Source organism: Lacerta agilis, chromosome 4, assembly GCF_009819535.1.
Source record: "Lacerta agilis isolate rLacAgi1 chromosome 4, rLacAgi1.pri, whole genome shotgun sequence".
Lineage (NCBI taxonomy): Eukaryota > Metazoa > Chordata > Lepidosauria > Squamata > Lacertidae > Lacerta > Lacerta agilis.
In genome coordinates, this window is record NC_046315.1 from 58,931,655 (window position 1) to 58,951,553 (window position 19,899).

Genomic DNA, 19,899 nt, shown 5'->3' on the forward strand with positions numbered 1-19,899 from the left:
TCCTCATTGTTTCAGAAAATTTGGCTTGTAACCCAGATTAGTCATGAAAATGAAACAACCAGGTTCCTTGGCAGGCAGAGGGGAGAAGAGAAACATGGCAGTCTTTATCAGTGGTTAGTTTTGGAATATAAAAGAGTCAATTAAAGCCAAATAATGGAGTATTACCTAGTAGATGGCAGGAACACAACCCTTAAATTGCAAAATCAATTTCCAGGTGTTAGAAGATTATCTCCCTCTATTTGTAGATTCCACCTACCCTGAACAGCTAGATTCATATTTCTTCAGGACACATAATGAGTAAAGATAGCTCTGTTGACCCATAAGAAGAAAGAAAAACACCTAAGTCCACAGATGTGTAATACCATTAATAAGACCGACCCAAAGTCACAGGAATGTGCAAAGCGTCTGAGTTCTCCAGAACTCTTAAGCAGGCAAGTGCTTCAGAAACAGCTATTGCCTTGATTTTAAGATTTTGGAATCAAAATTGACATTTCCCCCCCTCTTGTCATTTCCCCCCCTCATAAACAGATATGCTGAAAATAGTGTCCCACAGTTAGGAGTTAATGGGTAAATAGGGAAACCATTACTCCATCTGTAGGACTATTCCAAACAAACAGAACCCTAAAATTCAAACAGAATTGCAACTTTAGCTTGTTGTAATTTATCATGTGTCATTATACTAAAATGCAAAAGAATGTAAACTGTTTTGCAGCTTACTCTGTTATCATGTTATATACCAGTAATTTTGCCAGTTATGAGGAAATTACAGAGAAGCAATATCATTTTATTCTCAGCAATTCTACAAATATTTTATTTCTTTTTTCAAAATTGATTAAGATGAGGCTTAAATGAACCATTTTTACTGGCATTGGGAGTCAAATAGGATCTACCATTATTTAGGTAGTTGAAGGAGTTTTCTCATTACTCTGCATCCAATAACAGGACCAGCATTGTGTGTAACTTGACATCCAGGTAGAAGGAGGACAGAATCTTGTGCTATCATGTCATTTGGTAATAAATTTCATTTCTACTATTTACGATGCACTCCTTCATTGGAGGTTTTTAAGCAGAGGTTGGATGTCTGTCTGTCGGGGATGCTTTAATTGAGATTCTTGCATTGCAGGGGGTTGGACTAGATGACTCTTGGGTCCCATTCCAACTTTACAATCCAATGATTCTATGGATAAATTTTATGCAGACTAATTTAAATGAATGAGTATGACTAAATTGGTTCCATTACTTTCACTAGGTCTGCTCTGCATAACATTTAGCTGAATACCACTCTAGAAACATAGACAATCTTAGTTCCTGAAGCTGCTTCCCTATTTACCACTTTTTTTAAAATCAAAAATCAAAATGAAAAGCATACAGGGAAAGTGCTATACTTCTGCAGAAATGGCTGAGAACAACAGTGGACGAATAGAATCCACTCGTGCAGTATTCAAGTATCATATACGTATGAAGCTCCCTGAATAATCTTGGGCCAGTCCCATCTTTCAGCCTAACCTACCTTGCAGTGCTATTGGGTTGATAGAATGGAGACTGGGAGAACCATGTTGAAATGGAGATGGGGAGAACTTATTGTTAACTCACATCTATATCTAAAGGTTGTATCTCATTACATTGTTCATGAGTTAACTGCAATTTTCATTTGATAAATTTACAACACCTCCCTGTGCTTACAACACACACATTCACTTAAAACGTACATTTGTGAGCAGTGTGCAGAGTGTAAACATAAGGATTCAGTGTAAAGTGCTACCATCCTGATCCTGTCATTTGGTGTAGGCCTGGCAAGGGTCCAATTTTCATATGCAGTTCCATCACTTGTCAGAACTATCCTAGTCACATCAAGGGAGCCGGTACCTCGTTTGCATTTCTTTATATCCACCATGAATGGAACAATCCTCAGGCACAGGAATGCCATACATGGCACTACATCTAATTTCAGTAATACACAATTAGTTTTAAAATAATATAAATTATTTTAAAATATTAATATATAAATTAGCACATAGTTGACCTCTTAGGGTGAAATATATTGTTATGTTATGTTTTGTTTTGTTTTTTAAAAAGTAGTACTTGCATGTTGTAATAATCATGAAACATTTTTTACTGTGGTATTCCTTTTTAAGTTGAAAAGAGTAATTTAATGAGCCACAGAAGTTTGAAATACATTCCTCTTTCCTAATCAACATTTCAGGTAGTTTCTGGTGTGTCTGATAATACATTCTTTTACATTGCACAGTACCATAACAGAAAGGCACTTTTGAATATTCTTCTGCAAGTAGGAAATTGTATGTATCTTGAGCAAGTAATACACAGGGGGGAGCTCTCTGGCCATATTAAAAACCATTTCCGAGACAGTCTCCTTTGATTGACTACTAAAAATGATCTTACTAGGAATTAAAGATACATGTCTATTACCTAGACTAGCTTTGTAATGGATGGTAAGCCTCTACTGGTATCCAGAGATAAGAAGCAGCTGTTTGCAGTGTTTGGGTTTGTGCCAGAAATGAGATCATGATTCTTAGAGCAGAGTTGAAATAGGTACCACATATTTTTATCAACTCAAATTTATGCAAGGTTGGCATCACCCAGCAGAGCAAAAACTGCACGATGGGCAGCCTCAGCACAATCTGTTGATGGAACATTAAATCCAGTTATGCAGAACGTCACAGAATTGTTTGTTATTTCCAAGGCATTTAGTTTCAGTGAAGATGACTGCTTGCCTTCATTTAAAAAAAAAATGCTTGCTACATAAGATTATGTGATAGTAAGTTTTGACTAGATTAATTCACAAATAGGGGAGATAATGCCACTTCAAGAAATGCTATAATTACCTATCATATATATTTACAGTATGTACATGATATATGGATGCACTAGGGATGACCACTTTTCTGCTCTTGAGGAACATGGCAACCTGTAGGTTAAATGACCTATTCAGTGTATGAATAATTAAGTTTCTCAGCTAATTCAACTATTTCAAGATACTGTTGCATCTAACATAAAACACTGCTATAGGAAAATACATACATAATGTATCTTACACGTGTATTGAGCCATTTTGTCTGCTAGTTGTTTCTTATTTGCCAATGTGTTTTAAAAATTTATAATGACAGTTCCACTACTCTGCCTGAATGATATGCTAAGTTGTGACATGACAACAGCACAAAGTCACAAATCTCCTGAGCCTTGCTGGATCAGACCAATGGCCAACCAGATGCCTATGGGAAACCTGTAAGCAGGACCTGAGTGCAGCACCACTTTTCCTTGTTGTGTTTCCCAGAAAATGGTGTTCAGAGGCATGATATCTTTGGCAGTGGAATATTTTCTACTGGGGCAGTAATTAATAGGACTGTTCCAGAAATTATCACTATGAAATAGAAACAAACAAATGTGAAGGACAATATTTTTATATTGTTTTATTCCTGCTGCAATAAATAATTGTATAGAGTTATGCACTCTCAATGAATTGGATTTGAGCCTGATCATTATTTCAATCTGCAGCATGGAAGTATAGCATCACAACAAGATGTTAAAATAAAAACAAAAAATAAAATGGATGAAAATATCCCAAGTTCCACATGTTCCAAGTGGAGGGTTTTTTGTGTTGTTGCTTTTTTGGTTTTTGGTTTTGGCTTTAAAAAGAAATCACTTGAAATTTACTCAATAGTATTCAGCTGTATTTTGTTTAAAAGGTAATTACAGGTGAATTTCATTAGACTTTGAATGTGATGTGGTGCTTAAAGTGCTGGAATTTGTAGGGACAACAACACTATTTCACAGCCTCTGTGCACATTTGGCTTTTTATGTGTTCGCACCTGCATCTTCATTATATATTTTTAATAATCTCTATAATATATGCATTTGACAATGGAAGCAAAAAAGGAACATGAACTGGTAAGTCTTTCAATTCTCACAAGAAAACCAAGGTATTACTTTGTTTGATGACAGTTAATCAACTAAGAGGAAAATGTAGAAGACAAGGCAGCAGGAAGCAAGGGTCACAGAAGCCCTAAAATTTCTGTCCCACAAGACAAGCAGCATGCTTCTTCGGTTTCTTATCTTTTCTTTAAGTTTAGTAGTTGAAGAGGTTTTTGCATTTATCTTTGCAGCTGAATGAGTTCAATTTCACTCAGATTAGAGTAGAAATTTCTGAACAGCAGGTTAATCCTTCCTGCCTTCATGGGCAACTGAGCAAACAGACCCATATCAGTGTGGCCAAGTGTAAAATTGTAATTCCAGAGATTAATGTTGTCTTTCCTGTTTGCATTGAACTTGACCTCCATGTCTCTTTTATTTGATTTTATGTTTCGTTTTTGTTTTGTTTTTTGTTAACAGCTTCTGTCCAGGGCCCCTGGGAGAGGGCAATATCGCCAAACAAAGTGCCCTACTACATCAAGTAAGTATCAAACTATTATAATCAATTGCTTGGGGCTGTCAACTAATTAACTTAGCTTGCCTTGAAACAACTGTGAGAATTCTACTCTTTTTGGAGCCTACTGGTTCATACTGGATGTTTCAGGTGTAGCCTCCATTTCCATTGATAGCATAGAAAAAGATTTACATATAACATCAAGAATTCTGAGGATTCCTTGGGGTTAAAAGACAGTATAATCACCAATATACATTTGAAATGCAATTTTTTTTTAAAGTTCAGAATTAGTACTTTCAGTTACAGATCAGAGCGTGCAAAGCAGCCTCTTTCTCTGTTCAAAATTAAACATTTCAAGTGATAGTTGAATAGACCATAAGTGTTGGCTTCATTGTGATATGCATTATGTAGTGCTCTCACTGGTTGGCCAATTCATCCATGAAAAGAGTACCAGAGAAGTTGTTTGGAACAAATGGGACAATTTCCTTTGACACACATTTAATTTTTATAGTCTGTTCAACTATTCTCTTTTACAAGCTTTTTGATTTCTGTAGAAAGATCACTTTTTAATCTACCTATTTATTGCATTTGGGATCTCACAAAAAGGACTTCTCTGTAGTTTATACTTTGTTGCCAACATGGGTAGAAAGAGCTTAATAATGCAATCACCCTACTTTTTATAATTTATCTCATCTTAATATTAGAATTCAATATTTTGCCATGTTAAATGTGTACAATTAAATATTTTTTATTTGCTGATTTTTCAGTGAAAATCATTTTTATCATGTGCAGCAGCATTTTACATTATTCTTTTGTTGTGCCCACACATCTTGCATATTGCTAACTCAAAACCATTAGGTGTTGTTTGAAAATACAGGAAATTTACATCTTAAGCTGTTGTCCAGCTCCTGTTCTAGGTCTGATTTCATAATAGAAAGTATTTCTTTGCTATTGGTCTTTAAATTCTCAAAGGAGTTACTGTACATTTCTTGCCTGTTCAGAAAGCAAACATTATATCTGACAGTTTTCTGCATTTGGACATGGTTTTCTGTTCTAAAGCAACATACGGTAAATTGTTGACACTGAACATAAGAGCACATGTTGAGAGATGTATTTCTTGCATATTTTATTGTTCATGTGTACTTTTCTTATTTTCTTCTTGATGCTTAGAATTTTGGTTTTTTTTACCCAACTCATCAGTTCTTCATTTTCAGTGACAGGTCACTTTATGAGTTCATAAATCAGAAAATAGTTGCTTCAAAAGCATAAGTAACATCCTCTTTGGTGTCTTAATGCTAGGCAACATCAAGCCACTTGGTTTTGACAGTTACAGCATCATATTTATCTAGTTGATTAATTAACAGCATCCAACAGTCATTAAAGTTTCTGCATTGTGGTTAAACTATGGAAATTTGCAGGAGGAAGAAAATAAAGACAGACACAACACTAGCTGGGATTAAAGAGGCCACAACTTTATTAAAGGAACGTGGTGTGTCTATTAAGTGCAGCCAAGGGATTGATTATAACTCTTTCTGTTGCAAGCCCTGAGGAGATTGGTCTAGGCAGTCAAGCAAGCTAACTACCTGGCACAACTTTACTCTCCACCCACTCCCTTGTGGGGAGAAGTAGATTTACCACTGGTACCTCCACAACCCCTGATGGTTGTACCATGCCTTTACTACCAAACGTCCCTACTTGTGGGCCACTCAGCCTTGAGTGCAATTTAATGGTGCCTTTGCCATAGGAGCAGATCAGCTGTTGTATGCCATAGTGATGTCATGTTCCTTTAAACAAATATCACACCATTTGGTATTTAGGAGTTCTTACTACAATCTCCAAAAAAAATCTTAAACAGAGAGTGCTTCACAAAAGCTATATTATCCCATTTAGTTATCATGTTCCTATGTTGTCTGCATTGGTATCTTAGGGACTATTATTGCTGCCAGCTTCAATAAGGTGAGGCAGAAAACAAATAGAGATGTAGGCTTAACCCATTCCCTTTCATCATTTCCCAATCTTGTTAGTAAGCATATGACATTTCCTGTTTGGATCTGAAATGTGTTACTTCTTTTCTTACCATAGTGTGAATTCATATTTCTGCCATCTCTGTTGTTAACAAGCAAGCTAGGAATGGACCAATCAGTCTATTTGTCAGTCTATTTGATTGGTCCATGTCATTGTCACATGTGTTAAATCATCAATTTGTTCTTCCCTGTTTATGCCTTAAACTGTGAATTAAAAAATAAATCCACTCAGAAATTATAATTTCACTAGATATCTAAGTAAACATCTTCTAAACATATATCTTTAAATATGACAGGTGAATTGTAATAGAGCTGAATTGTAATATTCAGAGAATAACAACAGTCATTATATAACTAAGTTTCCATCTGCTTACTAGTCCAGGAGGTACAGATCAAGTCTGAAGGCAAACCTTAGGTTTCCCAAAGTACAAAAAGTACTTAGGGAAAATGCTCTAAAGGGGAAAGCCCCCAAACACCCCCATTAAAATTCAGTGGCACACCAATAACCAGGTTTGGGGGAGGGGAATAGAATCAGGTAACTGGAAAGGGAAGTAGAAAGAGATAGAGACATAGAGCTAAATAAGGTATAAGGAGAACCATCTTACTGTCTGGACATAGCGTTTCCAGGAGAGGAGGAATGGGACTATAGCAGGCATAGGCAAACTCTGGCCCTCCAGATGTTTGGGACTGCAATTCCCATCATCCCTAGCTAACAGGACCAGTGGTCAGGGATGATGGGAATTGTAGTCCCAAACATCTTGAGGGCCAGAGTTTGCCTATACCTGGACTGTAGGATCCCTCCATAATTTCTTCTGAGAAGCCAGGTTCAACAGGCCTCTTCCTTAACTGTCATCTATCAGCAGCTGTTCTGTAATGCTATAGAAGTGAGAGATATGGATACATCATTTCATGTTAAGAAACGATCATCTTTTAGTAGCCATTCCATCAGGTTTTTGTGTGGGGAGAGAGATGACCGCAGGGCCCCTCCATTGGCTTTGACATTTTCGCCCATTCCTACTTTTCTAAGCCTACCCCATCCCTCAATATATTGCAATAATATGCTCAGATTCAGAACTAGAAGCCAGCCCCAAACCTAAACCTTCCGTTGTGATATACCAGTAGCTTAGCAGGCAAATGTATGGGTTGAAAAGAAGAAAGACATCCTTATTTCCTTCACCCTTCCATAAGATGCACCACATGGCAAAAAGCCTGAAAAGAGCATCAAGGGTCCTCCCCCAGGCTGATAGGAGCTCTGAACAAGAGCACTTTTACTGAGTGCAGTTATATCACTTGCTGCCTCCAAAAATTAAAAATGCCAACATCATACAACCTGTTAAAATGGTTACTTCTGCTCTTGCCATGTGGTAGTATATTGCCTACAAAATTCTTAGGACAATGGCAGAATTATCATCTTTTTCAGCTGTTGCAATCTGCAATGACTGTGTTCAAATTTTATGAAGCTATTCCCACATGGATTGGCCAAATAAATCAAGCAGATTCCCTTTGCTTCTTTTCCTAATGATTTAAAAATAAATAAATGCTTGCTTTACATTATAAAAGTTGCATTTGATTACAATGTCTGCTTGGACACCCAGGAAATGCCTGCCTGTTAAATAATGAACTACAGGACATAGTATCAAGAGAAACTAAACAATATATCATATGTGTTTAGCTATACTGTACAGAAAAAAAATGCCAACTACAGTGGTACCTCGGGTTCCAGACACTTCAGGTTACAGACTCCGCTAACCCAGAAATAGTACCTCGGGTTAAGAACTTTGCTTCAGGATGAGAACAGAAATCGTACAGCGGCAGGGGGAGGCCCCATTAGCTAAAGTGGTACCTCAGGTTAAGAACAGTTTCAGGTTAAGAATGGACCTCTGGAACGAATTAAGTTCTTAACCCGAGGTACTACTGTATTCTCCCCCCCCCCATCAGATCTTCCTTTGCTTTGCTTTCCTTGCAGCTCCCCAATCTAGTCTTTTTTTCATCTTCAACAATTTATACTTCCTAGATCACATCTTATCTTTATTGCATAATTTACAAATAATCCCATTTCCCCCTAAGGCTAATACACTTACATAGGCTTGCATCAGTTCAAAGTCCTGTGGAAAGAAGCATATAAGCAGAATAGACTTCTTACACTCCTTTATTTTAGCCAAGCCTTAATTTGTGCATCTGTACATAGAATAGTTGATAGTGTCCCTGAACCAGTGGAGAGTACATTTCCTTCACCACCACGTAATTACAAGTATAGAGGCTTCACACTTCAGGGATTAAGAGTAAGCGTTTCCAGATGTGAGTGCCATGCTTCTGGATAGGGCTGTGGCCTGACAACTTACTTTCCATACATTTACTGTTTAGTACCACATGTGCACACTCCTGCAACTATTCAAGCATCCCTAAAAGCAGAAGGCATTTTCAGTTTTTTAAAATATACATATTCAGAGCCATGTATTATAACCAAGACCTAGATTTGCATACATACAAATCCTTTATTCGACCGATAGTCAGAAAGAAGAAAAAACATTTCTCAATACAAAATTTTAGAACTAAAAACATCAGAGGGATACACAATTAAAAATTAAAAATAGGACAGCACTAGTAAACGTCATACAGATAACCCACATCGAGACATTCGATTTTGCGCTTCCGACACTTGAGTGCCAGGAAGAGGAATTTAGCCACAGATAAGGCTATTTTCCCAGTGGGCTTATTCAGCAGATATGCTACCTGCCTTTCTCTTAAACGAGAGCTAAACTGAGATAAATATGGGGCTATGAGATACTGCCTTAAATCGTTATAAAAGGGACAACTCAGTAGAATGTGTTCTGTGGATTCTACCTCTCCTAAAGCACAATGGCACGTTCTCTGATCATATGGAACTCCTCTAAATCTTCCCCTCAAAACCGCTGAATCAAGAACGTTCAGTCTTGCCGCAGTGAGAAGTCTGCGGTATTCCACATAGTGGATATCCGCCAGGTAACAGGCTGGTGCAGCCCGATACACCTGCTCCCCCAGAAACATCCCAGGTTTCACGCGGGCTATGTCCTCGTGTCTGGCGATATCCCCCAATCTCTGAGCAATCACCGCTTTAGCGTGTTTATAAGTCATGGACTCTATATAGAGGGAGGACAGTCCGCACTTCTGCACTTCCTCCACCACCTCCCCTTCCCATGGTGATTTAAAATTATCCTTCAGTATCAGGGGGGCCAAACCCACCGGTCTAAAGCACAACTTGAGCCATAGCCATAATTTTGCCTTCAGGGCCACATACCTAAAGGCTTGGCAGCCGGTCTCTAGTCTCATGACCGCACCCGCAACGGAAGGGGGGATCCTGAGAATGGCCCTAAGGAATTGTGACTGGATAGATTCCAATCTTTCAAAGTCTCTACGTGAGCCCAAAGCAATGCCCACCAGTAATAGTGGAAGGACTTTCATTTGGAAGAGTCTCAGGGCAACTTCCACTGTTTGTGCCTGTTTCTTGGCATACAGGGATCTAATCAGCAAGGCTGCTTTAGATGCATTTGTGGCTATATATTCTCTGTGTGCCAAGAAAGACCCGTTTGATCGTACTACCTGGCCCAGGTATTTGAAGCAGCTAACCTGCTCTAGGGGAATACCATTAATCGACCACGAATGGAGTTTCGGTCGAGCAGCAAAGACCATTATTTTGGTCTTGGCATAATTAAGTTGGAGCTCATGTTGGATCTCGTATTCATGAAGTGCTCGAAGCATCCTCCTCAGCCCAATGGGGGAAATAGCTAAAAGGGCAGCATCGTCCGCATACAGGAGGACATTCAAAGCTCGGCCTGCTAATTTTGGAGGATGGAAAGCAGCATTGGCCATATGAGCCACTAGCGAGTTAATATAAAAATTGAACAGGGCAGGGGCAAGCAAACAGCCCTGTCTTACCCCCCTAGTGGTGGCAACCGGATTGGAAACTAACCCCTTATTATCTAACCTAATTCTCAAGAAGGTATTTGTGTGCAGGTTGATAATCAGGAGAAGAAGACGGCGGTCGATAGATGTCGCTGCCAGTTTTGTCCATAGCTGGTTCCTGGGAATTTGGTCAAAGGCTTGCTTAAAGTCAATAAAGGCGACATGGAGAGCTTTTGGGCCTTTGCCAGCATACTTGTCTGCCAAATGGTTCAGGATTAGAATTTGGTCTGTTGTCGATCTTCCAGGGCGAAAACCCGCCTGTTCCTCTGCGATGATATTGTTGTTCTCCATCCAGGTCGTTAGTTTGTTGAGCAAGTATCTTGAGTAAATCTTCCCAATAACGTTCAGCAGGCTGATTGGCCTAAAGTTGGCCGGATCAGTGCGCGGACCTTTCTTGTGTATTAATACAATTAGCGCAGAATTCCAACTTGGGGGGAAATTTGCTGTTTTGTTAATATAAGTATAGAGTACTGCTAAGAGTGGGCACCACCAGTCCTTGTTGGCTTTGATGGCATCAATGGATATAAGGTCATCTCCAGGTGCCTTGCCCGCCTTAAATTGGTCTATAAGTGTTTCCACTTCAGAGCAGGTAACTGGGTCCCACTCAGGCAAGGGGCCCAATTCTATCCTTCCTCCGCCAACAGCGTGGGCTGCATATAGGTCGGAAAAGAAACTTTCCCAGGTGTCGGCTGAAATTTGGGGTTCTATTCTTGTCAATGGTCTACCCAAATATTGGGAAATTAGGTGCCAAAAGGAGGAGGGATTTCTATTCTCCGCAGCTTTTAAAAGGTTATTCCAATTATTTCTTTCTGCCGCAAGCTTCTTTTCCTTTAATAATGCTTTATATCTTCTCTTGAGGTTCATAAGATGACTACTAGGCAGGGGATCATTTGATGCCCTATATGCCAAAAATTCATTATATAGACAGTTCTTGAAGTACCTGCATTCCTCATCAAACCATTTTTTATGAGAAAAACGGTTACTATTCGTTACCGGGGCCCGTGCCATGGTTGGTTTTAGCAGTTCTACTAAGTTCTCATATATTGGCAGTGGATCTTCTGCCTGGATAAGGGAGTCCCTTGTCACTTGAAGTTGGTCAGACCAAAGGAGTTCATTTATCCGTCGAGCCATTTTATCGGTCCATTTTAAGGCAGTAGGCCTCATCTGCAACTGATCGTTTGTTAAGTGCACACGGGAATACGTGACCAGTTCTCCAGCCAGGTTCAGGGAGAGTTCTAAGGGGAAATGATCACTTTCCAGTCTCGTTACCACCCTAAAGTTGGAAATTTTAGGGATCAAATCTAATGATGTCCAAATAAAATCAATGGTAGAGGCACGGGAACCTGACCAGAAAGTAAATTCAGCTGGGTAATCAGAGCTGAGAGCTCCATTTAGCAGGTAAAAATTAAGAGCCAACAAGGTTTGCCTGCATTTAAAGCCTGCATATGTGGCAACACTGTCTTTAAAATTCCTGGGTAAAAGATCTGTAGTTATAATGGGTAATGATGGGTACTTCTCATATTTAGTGAATAAGGATTTATCATTATAGGACAATCGGCCATTAAAATCTCCTGCGACCAGGAAGGTGGCTTCAGGATATTTCTCAAGGAGAGTTTCGAGTGTCAGTTGAATTTCCTTCCATCTCTGGTCGACCAGGTTTTTCTTGTAAACTGGGTACAGGTAAACATTGATCACCACAAACACTTCCTCTGCTATTTGTAGCTTTACTCCTAGCATGAATGGCGACTTAATATTGATTTGTTCTGCCTGGAGATTTATGGCCAAAGAGACAAAAATAGCCAACCCACCCTGCGGTCTACCAGGTGATAAAGGATCCTGCTTCGCACTCAGGTAGAAGCCCTTGTACCCTGATAAGAAGAAATCCTCACAAGCCCATGTCTCTTGCAGTAAAAGGATGCCGCTGCCTTTTATATAAGCGACAAAGGATGGATCCATCAACTTAGATTTAATACCAGCTACATTCCAGGATAAAAATGTAAGTGTCCTCATGGTCTCCCCTTCGGGTCATGCTGACCCTTGCGGAATCAGCGCAGAGGAATCCACCCGGGGATGCATGCTACGAGGAGGAGCAATAGGCTGAAAGAAAGAAGTAATTGTAGATTGCTTGCCAGTCAGATTCTGGGCGCCACTTGCCGCAGCAACAGTCAATGACTGGGGCTTATTTGTTGGTAACTGTGGGGATAGGTCTTGATGCATGTCACTTAATGACAGGTCCATAGAGTCTGCATTTAGGGTATGCTCTATAATTGAGGAAGATGGACCTTTTGGGTCTACGGTTGTTGAGGGGAACATACAATGCATGGCAGGTAGGGGGCATCCTTTTCGGTTTGCCTCCAAAAGGGCGTTCAACCTTGCCACTGCCTCAGAGTTTGACCAAAGGGCTGTCGAATCTCCCACTGTATCCTGAACTGACTTGGCATCCATACGAAGTGTGCAGCCATTTTGAGGATTAGAGATCATTACAGCAGGATTCACTTGGGCTTGTGTAGGCTGGTCAAGATTAGGGGAGGAGTTCGTCTTATTTATCTGAGCATGATCCTCTGAGTTACGGAGACAGAGTAGTAACTCATCCAATCTGTCTGTTATCTCTGCTCGTTCTGGTTTTGGCAGGTGGGAGAAAGATAAAAGTAGTTCATGTTCTATGGAGTTCTCCAGATGGGTGGCCTTTGTCAGTGGGGGAAGGGGGGCATCAGTCCAGCTGATTAGATCTGTGGCCAAAGAAGTTGAAATTGTGGTAGTTGGAGGGCCCTCAGGCTTGACTACTTTCTTTTTGAGCAAGCAATTAGGTAAAAGAGGGCAAATCTTAGTATTAGTAAAAACTCTTGTAGCAAAGATTCCGAAGTTAATTAAAGTGCTTCTTAAAGACATAATAAATGCAGGGAACTTTTTGGATTCAAAGGAGAGCAGGACTCTCTGCGTATGAGACCTGCTGCTTATGTGATCAATATATTTCAGATCAATGGAGCGAGGATTTACCCCCAAAAGTCCGGCTAGATGCCTCCTTGCATCGTTCTTGGAGTACCAGTTAATCACCTGGCCTCTGAAGGGGCAAACAGTTAGGCAGACTTTAGTAGCTTGCAGAAAAAGGTTATGAGAAGATATAGACAGTTGTTCTTCCTTGGTTTGTTCATTCTCATGTTTGCAGGTGGCCTGAGAAATTATGTGAGGTAAATCAGGTGCTCTGGGCATTTGTATAGTCCTATCCTCAGGTAAGGCATCTGGAGGACTGTCTTTACCTTTTAAGGATACAAGTGTAATAATCTTCTCTAGGGATCCTCGGATGTCTCTTATGAATTTAAAGATATAGTCCACTGTTTTGGCAACTAGGTCTAAAGTAGTCGAATGTTCAAATAATATATCAGAGAGGCAGCTTTCTCCTTCTCTAATGCAGTCTTTCGGTTGGATACCAGAGATTGTATCCTTTTTAGACCTTTTTGATTTAGTGGTGTTGTTGCTTGAGGGGTTAGTGAGCAATTTATCAGGGGATACTTTCAGCATAACATCCTCGTCAGTCATCTCTGCTAGCGGGGAGAAGGTGTTTGAGACTGGGATATTAAAAATATCCTTTGTTTTCCCAGGGAAAAATTCACTAATTTTCGTTTGCTTGGCAAGAGGCAGGCACAACAATTCCTCTATATCCTCTATATCCTCTGATTCTCTAGTACGTTTCCCAGTTCCTCTCCTCTTATCAGCAGGGCTGCGCGGTTGCTGAGTCATCTCTCTCTTCACACAATCGCCTCAAAGCTTCAAGGTCAGTAGATATCTCCCACAATAACGAAAGGAATCCCCCTAATTAGTAAACTAAAAATGCTAAAAAGTGCTATGGAGTGCCTAAATTTTATCCAGCTTCTATGCTCATAAAACAGTCTTTAAAAGATAAAAACAGAGAGCTCACGCTGACTAGGTGCTGTTCGCCATCTTGCTGCCCCGGACGAGAGAGCTACAACATCAACCTAGATTTGTGAAAATCCTGTTCCCCCTCTTCCACAGAAGGCGTCAGTCAGCATCAACTCCTCAGCTCACCCTTCTCTGCAGCACTTTCTTCTTCCAGAGAGTGGAGAAATCAGAGGCAGCTCCTCAGTTCCAGCCACACTCTGGATTTCTTTGGCCACCCCTTCCATCTCTGTGCCTTGCAGCTGGGCTCCTGGGTCACTAACCAATTTCCTGTAGCCTATCAGTGGTATGGCCCTCATCTTGCATGGTGTCACGCTTTCCTCTCCACGGAGGCGTCTCAGCCACTCTTCCCCATCCGATTCAACTGCTGTCACTGGCACCCACTTTTTTTGCTGCTTCCCTCTCTTCAGCTGCTAAAGGAGTGTTGCTATTCTTCCCACCATTTCAACTCAGGAACACCTCGCTCACAGGCCCTCCAGGAAACACAAATCCCACCGTTGACACCAGCGTTGTACGCCACCCCAATCTCTGATTGGTGCAACATTCCAGGGGTTGCAGGTGCTTAATCAAGGTCCATGTTTCCTTTTGGAAATGAGGCACAATGGAAACTGGTGTTTTTAGGATATGTGGTTTATATACACATAGCTCAGTTGGTTATAGTGTGGTGCTGAAAACACCAAGGTTGCAGGTTGGATGCCCATAAGAGACACCTGCATATTCCTGCATTGCAGGGGATTGGACTAGATGATCCTCAGCATGTCTTCCAATTCTTTGGTTCTGTTTACAACCTGAGCCCACGATGGAGGGGTTCAGAGCATCAACACCCCAAAAGGAACTTGTTTCTCGCAAAACCACAGCTTTATTTTCAAACAGAAATCAAACACCATGCTCTGCCTGCTGCTTTGCTTCTTGGTCACATAACTCCAAACTCTTTACTCTAGCTTTAATCTGTTGAGGGAGAGTGTCCCACCCATTTGCTGCCTCGCACCAAGTCCCTTTGATCCTTTGTTCTCTTTATAGCCCATCACCTAGGCAATCACATCAACACAGAAGGCTAGCTAATATCCAAGGATTAGACATTTCTAGCACACTTTTTAACACCCCAAGCCTTAATTAAATTCACTTTCTGAATCTGAGGATTATAGTGGTCTGGCACCCCATAAACACATAACACAGGCATAGGCATAGGCAAACTCGACCCTCCAGATGTTTTGAGACTGCAATTCCTATCATCCCTGACCACTGGTCCTGTTAGCTAGGGATGGTGGGAGTTGTAGTCCCAAAACATCTGGAGGGCTGAGTTCGCCTATGCCTGGCATAACACTATATTGATTGCACTTTACCAGTCAAATCTTTCACTGCGCACCTCGAGTAGCACTGTGATGTCATGTTTGCAATATTTAAGTAGGGAAGCTACATTTCCCACTGAAGGCAGAATAACCAGCCATGAACCATCTGTTGATGTTTCTGTTAAATGTGTGCCATTTGATAGTTTCCTGTTGCTTACGATTGAAACTTCTATTTATCTAGTAGTAGAAACAGGCAGAGGCAGAGCTAGATGCTCCGGCACCCGGAGTGGTGCACAGGCTGTGCACCTGGGGCGGGGCTAGCCACCCACAGGGGCAAGGCAAGCCCCCAGGGGGCCTCACCCATGACAAGCGGCCCAGGGGGTGGTGCAGCGATGTCACCCCCCCAGGATTACACCTGGGGCAGACCACACCCACTGTACCCCTCTTCCTCCGCCAGTGGAAACAGGTCCCAGGGCTGAGGTCTTCCTCAAATGAAGCCTTGCAACCTATGCTCCTTGACATGGTATCATGAGTTCTTATCTTTGTACTAATCACTGACTTTATCCTTCTACAATTATATCTAACTCAGTAACAGTGCTTGCCTTTGGGTCTTCATGCTGTGCATGTTCTTCCAACTGGACATGGCGGGGAGGAGGGAGAATCCACAAAGAAACCGTGCAGTATGAAATTATTTTCCTTTCCAGTACTTCTCTCTAAATTATTTCCCTCATAACCTTTTTGTTGTTGTTCGTATTCAAATTATAGCAGTTGAGTGACTTTGGCCTCCTGGGGGAAATAACACCAGATGGATCTTCATGAGCATGGCTGTGTCTCTTTGATAGGGATCCATATGTAACTTTCCATACAAATTAAGCCTTGTGATGATAACATTGTAAAAAAAAAAAAAAGTAAACACAAATTCCCACTAACTCTGCTAACGTACTCATAGATTTCCAATCATGTTCTCTAGCTTTCCGTTGAGCACCAACAACTTTGCATATAACCATTTGTTTTTATTTTGCCATTCTCTCTTTCTATTCTACCTCTATTTTCTTGTCTCTTATTGACACAGAGATTGTGCTCTGCATTACTAAAATCATGTTCACAACAACATCTTAATTAATTTTCAGTATGCTTCCCAGAGGTGAAAAAGGTACTCAAGTTTGCCACTCACATCCATAGCATGCACTTGAAGCACATTTAAATCACATGGCTATAGTATCTTGTTAACTGTATTTTGTTAAAGGTGCTAGGAATTGTAGCTCTGTGCTGTGTAAACCAGTGTTTTTCAACCTTTTTTGGGCAAAGGCACACTTGTTTCATGAAAAAAATCACGAGGCACACCACCATTAGAAAATGTTAAATTTTTTTAACTCTGTGCCTATATTGACTATATATAAAGTAATTTTTCAATTTTTCCCACGGCACACCAGGCAACATCTCGCGGCACACTAGTGTGCCGCGGAACAGTGGTTGAAAAACACTGGTGTAAACTACAGTTACCAAGATTCTTTGGGGGAAGCTGTATGCTTTAAATGTGCTTTAAACATATGTTGCGGATGGGCCATAGAAGACTGTCTTGTAGGATTTCATATTTAGAAATCAGCAGTAATGAGCAACCTTTTGAAAGCTCCCCTCAGATTGCCCAAATCCACCTCCTCCCCTCCAAAAACCTGGAATAATTCAGTTAATTTTTCTGTGTCAATGCAAGTGCTCTGAAAAATTACACACACACACACACACACACACACAGAGAGAGAGAGAGAGAGAGAGAGAGAGAGAGAGAGATACTCTACTGTTTTAGAAAGCTGGAGCCTCTTTTCTACCAGGTGTATTGTTCTATTAGTATGTATGGGGTTGGGAAGATAAGGAGGCACTTATGAAAAAACCACCCATATTAAGTCAAGGTCTCAACAACTTCATCTGAAGCATGTTTCCAAGCATATTGTACATGTTGAAAAATCTAGTCTTATGAGCAACAGCTCTGTTACATTAGTGTGAGGTCCTGAGCATACTATATATCTTTTGAACTTTGACTACACTGAAAACTGTGTGCTTGAAAAATGAGAGAAGTAGCTATTTTTAAAACCTTGTCTTGTAAACCCCTTGCCCTTAAACATTTCTTTCCAAAGAATTCTTATTTCAGTTACATTCAGAAGTGGACTTTGCATGATTTTCCAGAAAAGTAAAAAGCTGATTAATCATAAACATTGCAGTTAGCTAACCTGTATATTTGTAGCATACTGAATACCGAAGTTCTAATGTTATATACCTGTATTATAAGACAGACTACAGCAACATGTTGCAGCATACCCCTAGACTCTTTTTCTTTCCCTATTGGACAACATATTACTAAAGGACTCAGAACTGAGACTACCTGTCAGCTCTGAATCTGAATGTTTTGCTGTTATATAGCTTAGAGAAGGAGCAGGGCCCCCAGTTTATAGTTGCCCAGCGCGCATGACAACACATGCCCTTCAGCCTCAGAACCTGACTTCCTGTGGCACTGGAAGTCGGGTTCTGAGGTCTCACAGGGTCTCAGACGTGACCTCCGGTGCTTCGCTAGGTGTGGGTGCTGAACACCCACAACAAAATTTTTGTGTGCTCAGGCCCCCAGGGCCCCCTAGAGATGGCACCCCTGAGAAGTAGTGTAGTATAAGCTTCAGGATACACTGCAGGGAACTCTCAGTCTCTCCCTGTTGATTTTCCCCCTTGCTGACATTTTCAGTATGAACACTCAACAAGTGGCCTGTTTTTGCAACGCCTGTGTTGTTGTTTTAAAGAGGTTATCAGTTTGGTGAGAAATCACTGTCTAAGTTCAGAAGAGTAAAAGGCAAAGCTGTTGAAGCAGTTGGTATCACCTACCCATGCAGTACCCAATTATTGCAGAGCTCTCTTGAAATATTGATTGATTTAGCTCTATGGAGGAAGAGCTGCCACTTTGAAGACACAACATACGGGACTGATGTTTTTGACAAGGATGGGAAACATGCTACTCACCCTCCCTTTGGAGGAATTGTAGTGCTGCATCAGAATCTTGGACTTGCATGAAGTCTAAGGGGGTCGGGAGGCAAAAGTAAAGGCAGGTTGTACAATAGTAGTAGCCATGCCATGGGAGCAAGAAAGGATGGGCACAGAATGGGAAAGTGGTAGTTTAAAACAATAGCAGAAGTTTGAGTATAGCAGAGTTCGAGGGAACTGACAGGAGCATTTTGGTGTTAGTTTCTCTGTTTGTACCTATCTCTGCTGTTTCTTCTTGTTCTTCTAGTCTGTTTTTAAAAACAATCTCTCAGTATCCATCCGTGCATTACTTAAACCTGTGCTTTTGTTTTAAATCTTAATTTTCCTCTCAGTTTTTCTTCATCACTGCTTTATTCAAACTCCTCATGTTGTTGTAAACTACCATTTTCCACTCAGTTTCCTCCATCCTTTCTTTACTCAAACTTCTGTCATTGTTTTAAACTACCACTTTCTGCCTCTCAGTTTTCCTCCTTTCCTCTATTATTTCTCATATGGTTTGTTTAGGGCACCCACATTATATTTTTATCTAATTTTATTCCAGGGCACAGTTTGCCTTAACCTCCTAGCCCTTTTTAACAGAATCTTGAATTGGTGAAGATTTACTTCATGGACTAATAACTGATGTTTAACATGTGGCAGTGCACTCATTTAAGTCAGCATAGCTCATTAGCTGCAGTCTTAACTTTACAGATTTATACTAAGTATTTGGTCCCTTGATTTCTGCTCCAGTGTGCCATGCAAGGTCAAGGCCATTGATACTTATGGAATTATCCACAATATGATTTGACCTTCCTTTTTTACTGTCCAGTAGGTATAGTATATCTCCTGAGCAATTGACCTTATTTAATGGTAAAAATGATAAAATAGATTTCAAGCGTAGTAATCACTTTGACAAATGTATAGTGATGGAAACTGACAACAACCATAAAAATGTTAAGTAACTTTAAGCACTGTAGACTAAAATGATAATGCACTAATTCTTTTGCACTGTTGGCATTTACTGTAAGCAGTGTTAAGTTACTACGCTTGCATATATTTGTATGCTACGTGACTTCCATTTCACATTTGCTCAATTTACTAATAAGCTGGTAAACATGAATCTAAGGCTCAATCTAGCTTGTAAAAATTGGGTTATATTAATTCTGCTTCATGCACCATTATTTAGAAATTACAGTCAGTCTAAGTGCAAGATAGCAGAAGGGGAAACAAATGAAAAATATTCAGTGTAATTAAACCAAAGGAATGAACATTAATTTTAACCCAATTATATCCAGCTATTTATCATTTGTTTTCCTTTGGCTTGTGTGAAATATCACAGAACAGTAAA

The 19,899-nt window shown here is 40.3% G+C and overlaps 1 protein-coding gene across 8 annotated transcripts in view; it reads left to right on the plus strand.

The window, feature by feature from the left end:
- DMD (dystrophin) overlaps nucleotides 1-19,899 on the plus strand; it is a 1,040,101-nt gene that overhangs the window by 900,821 nt on the left and 119,381 nt on the right. For all 8 annotated transcript variants that reach the window (XM_033147196.1, XM_033147200.1, XM_033147197.1 and 5 more), the window contains one exon: nucleotides 4,348-4,408. In XM_033147196.1, coding sequence (XP_033003087.1) covers nucleotides 4,348-4,408 — 61 coding nt within the window. The remainder of the gene's footprint in view (nucleotides 1-4,347; nucleotides 4,409-19,899) is intronic.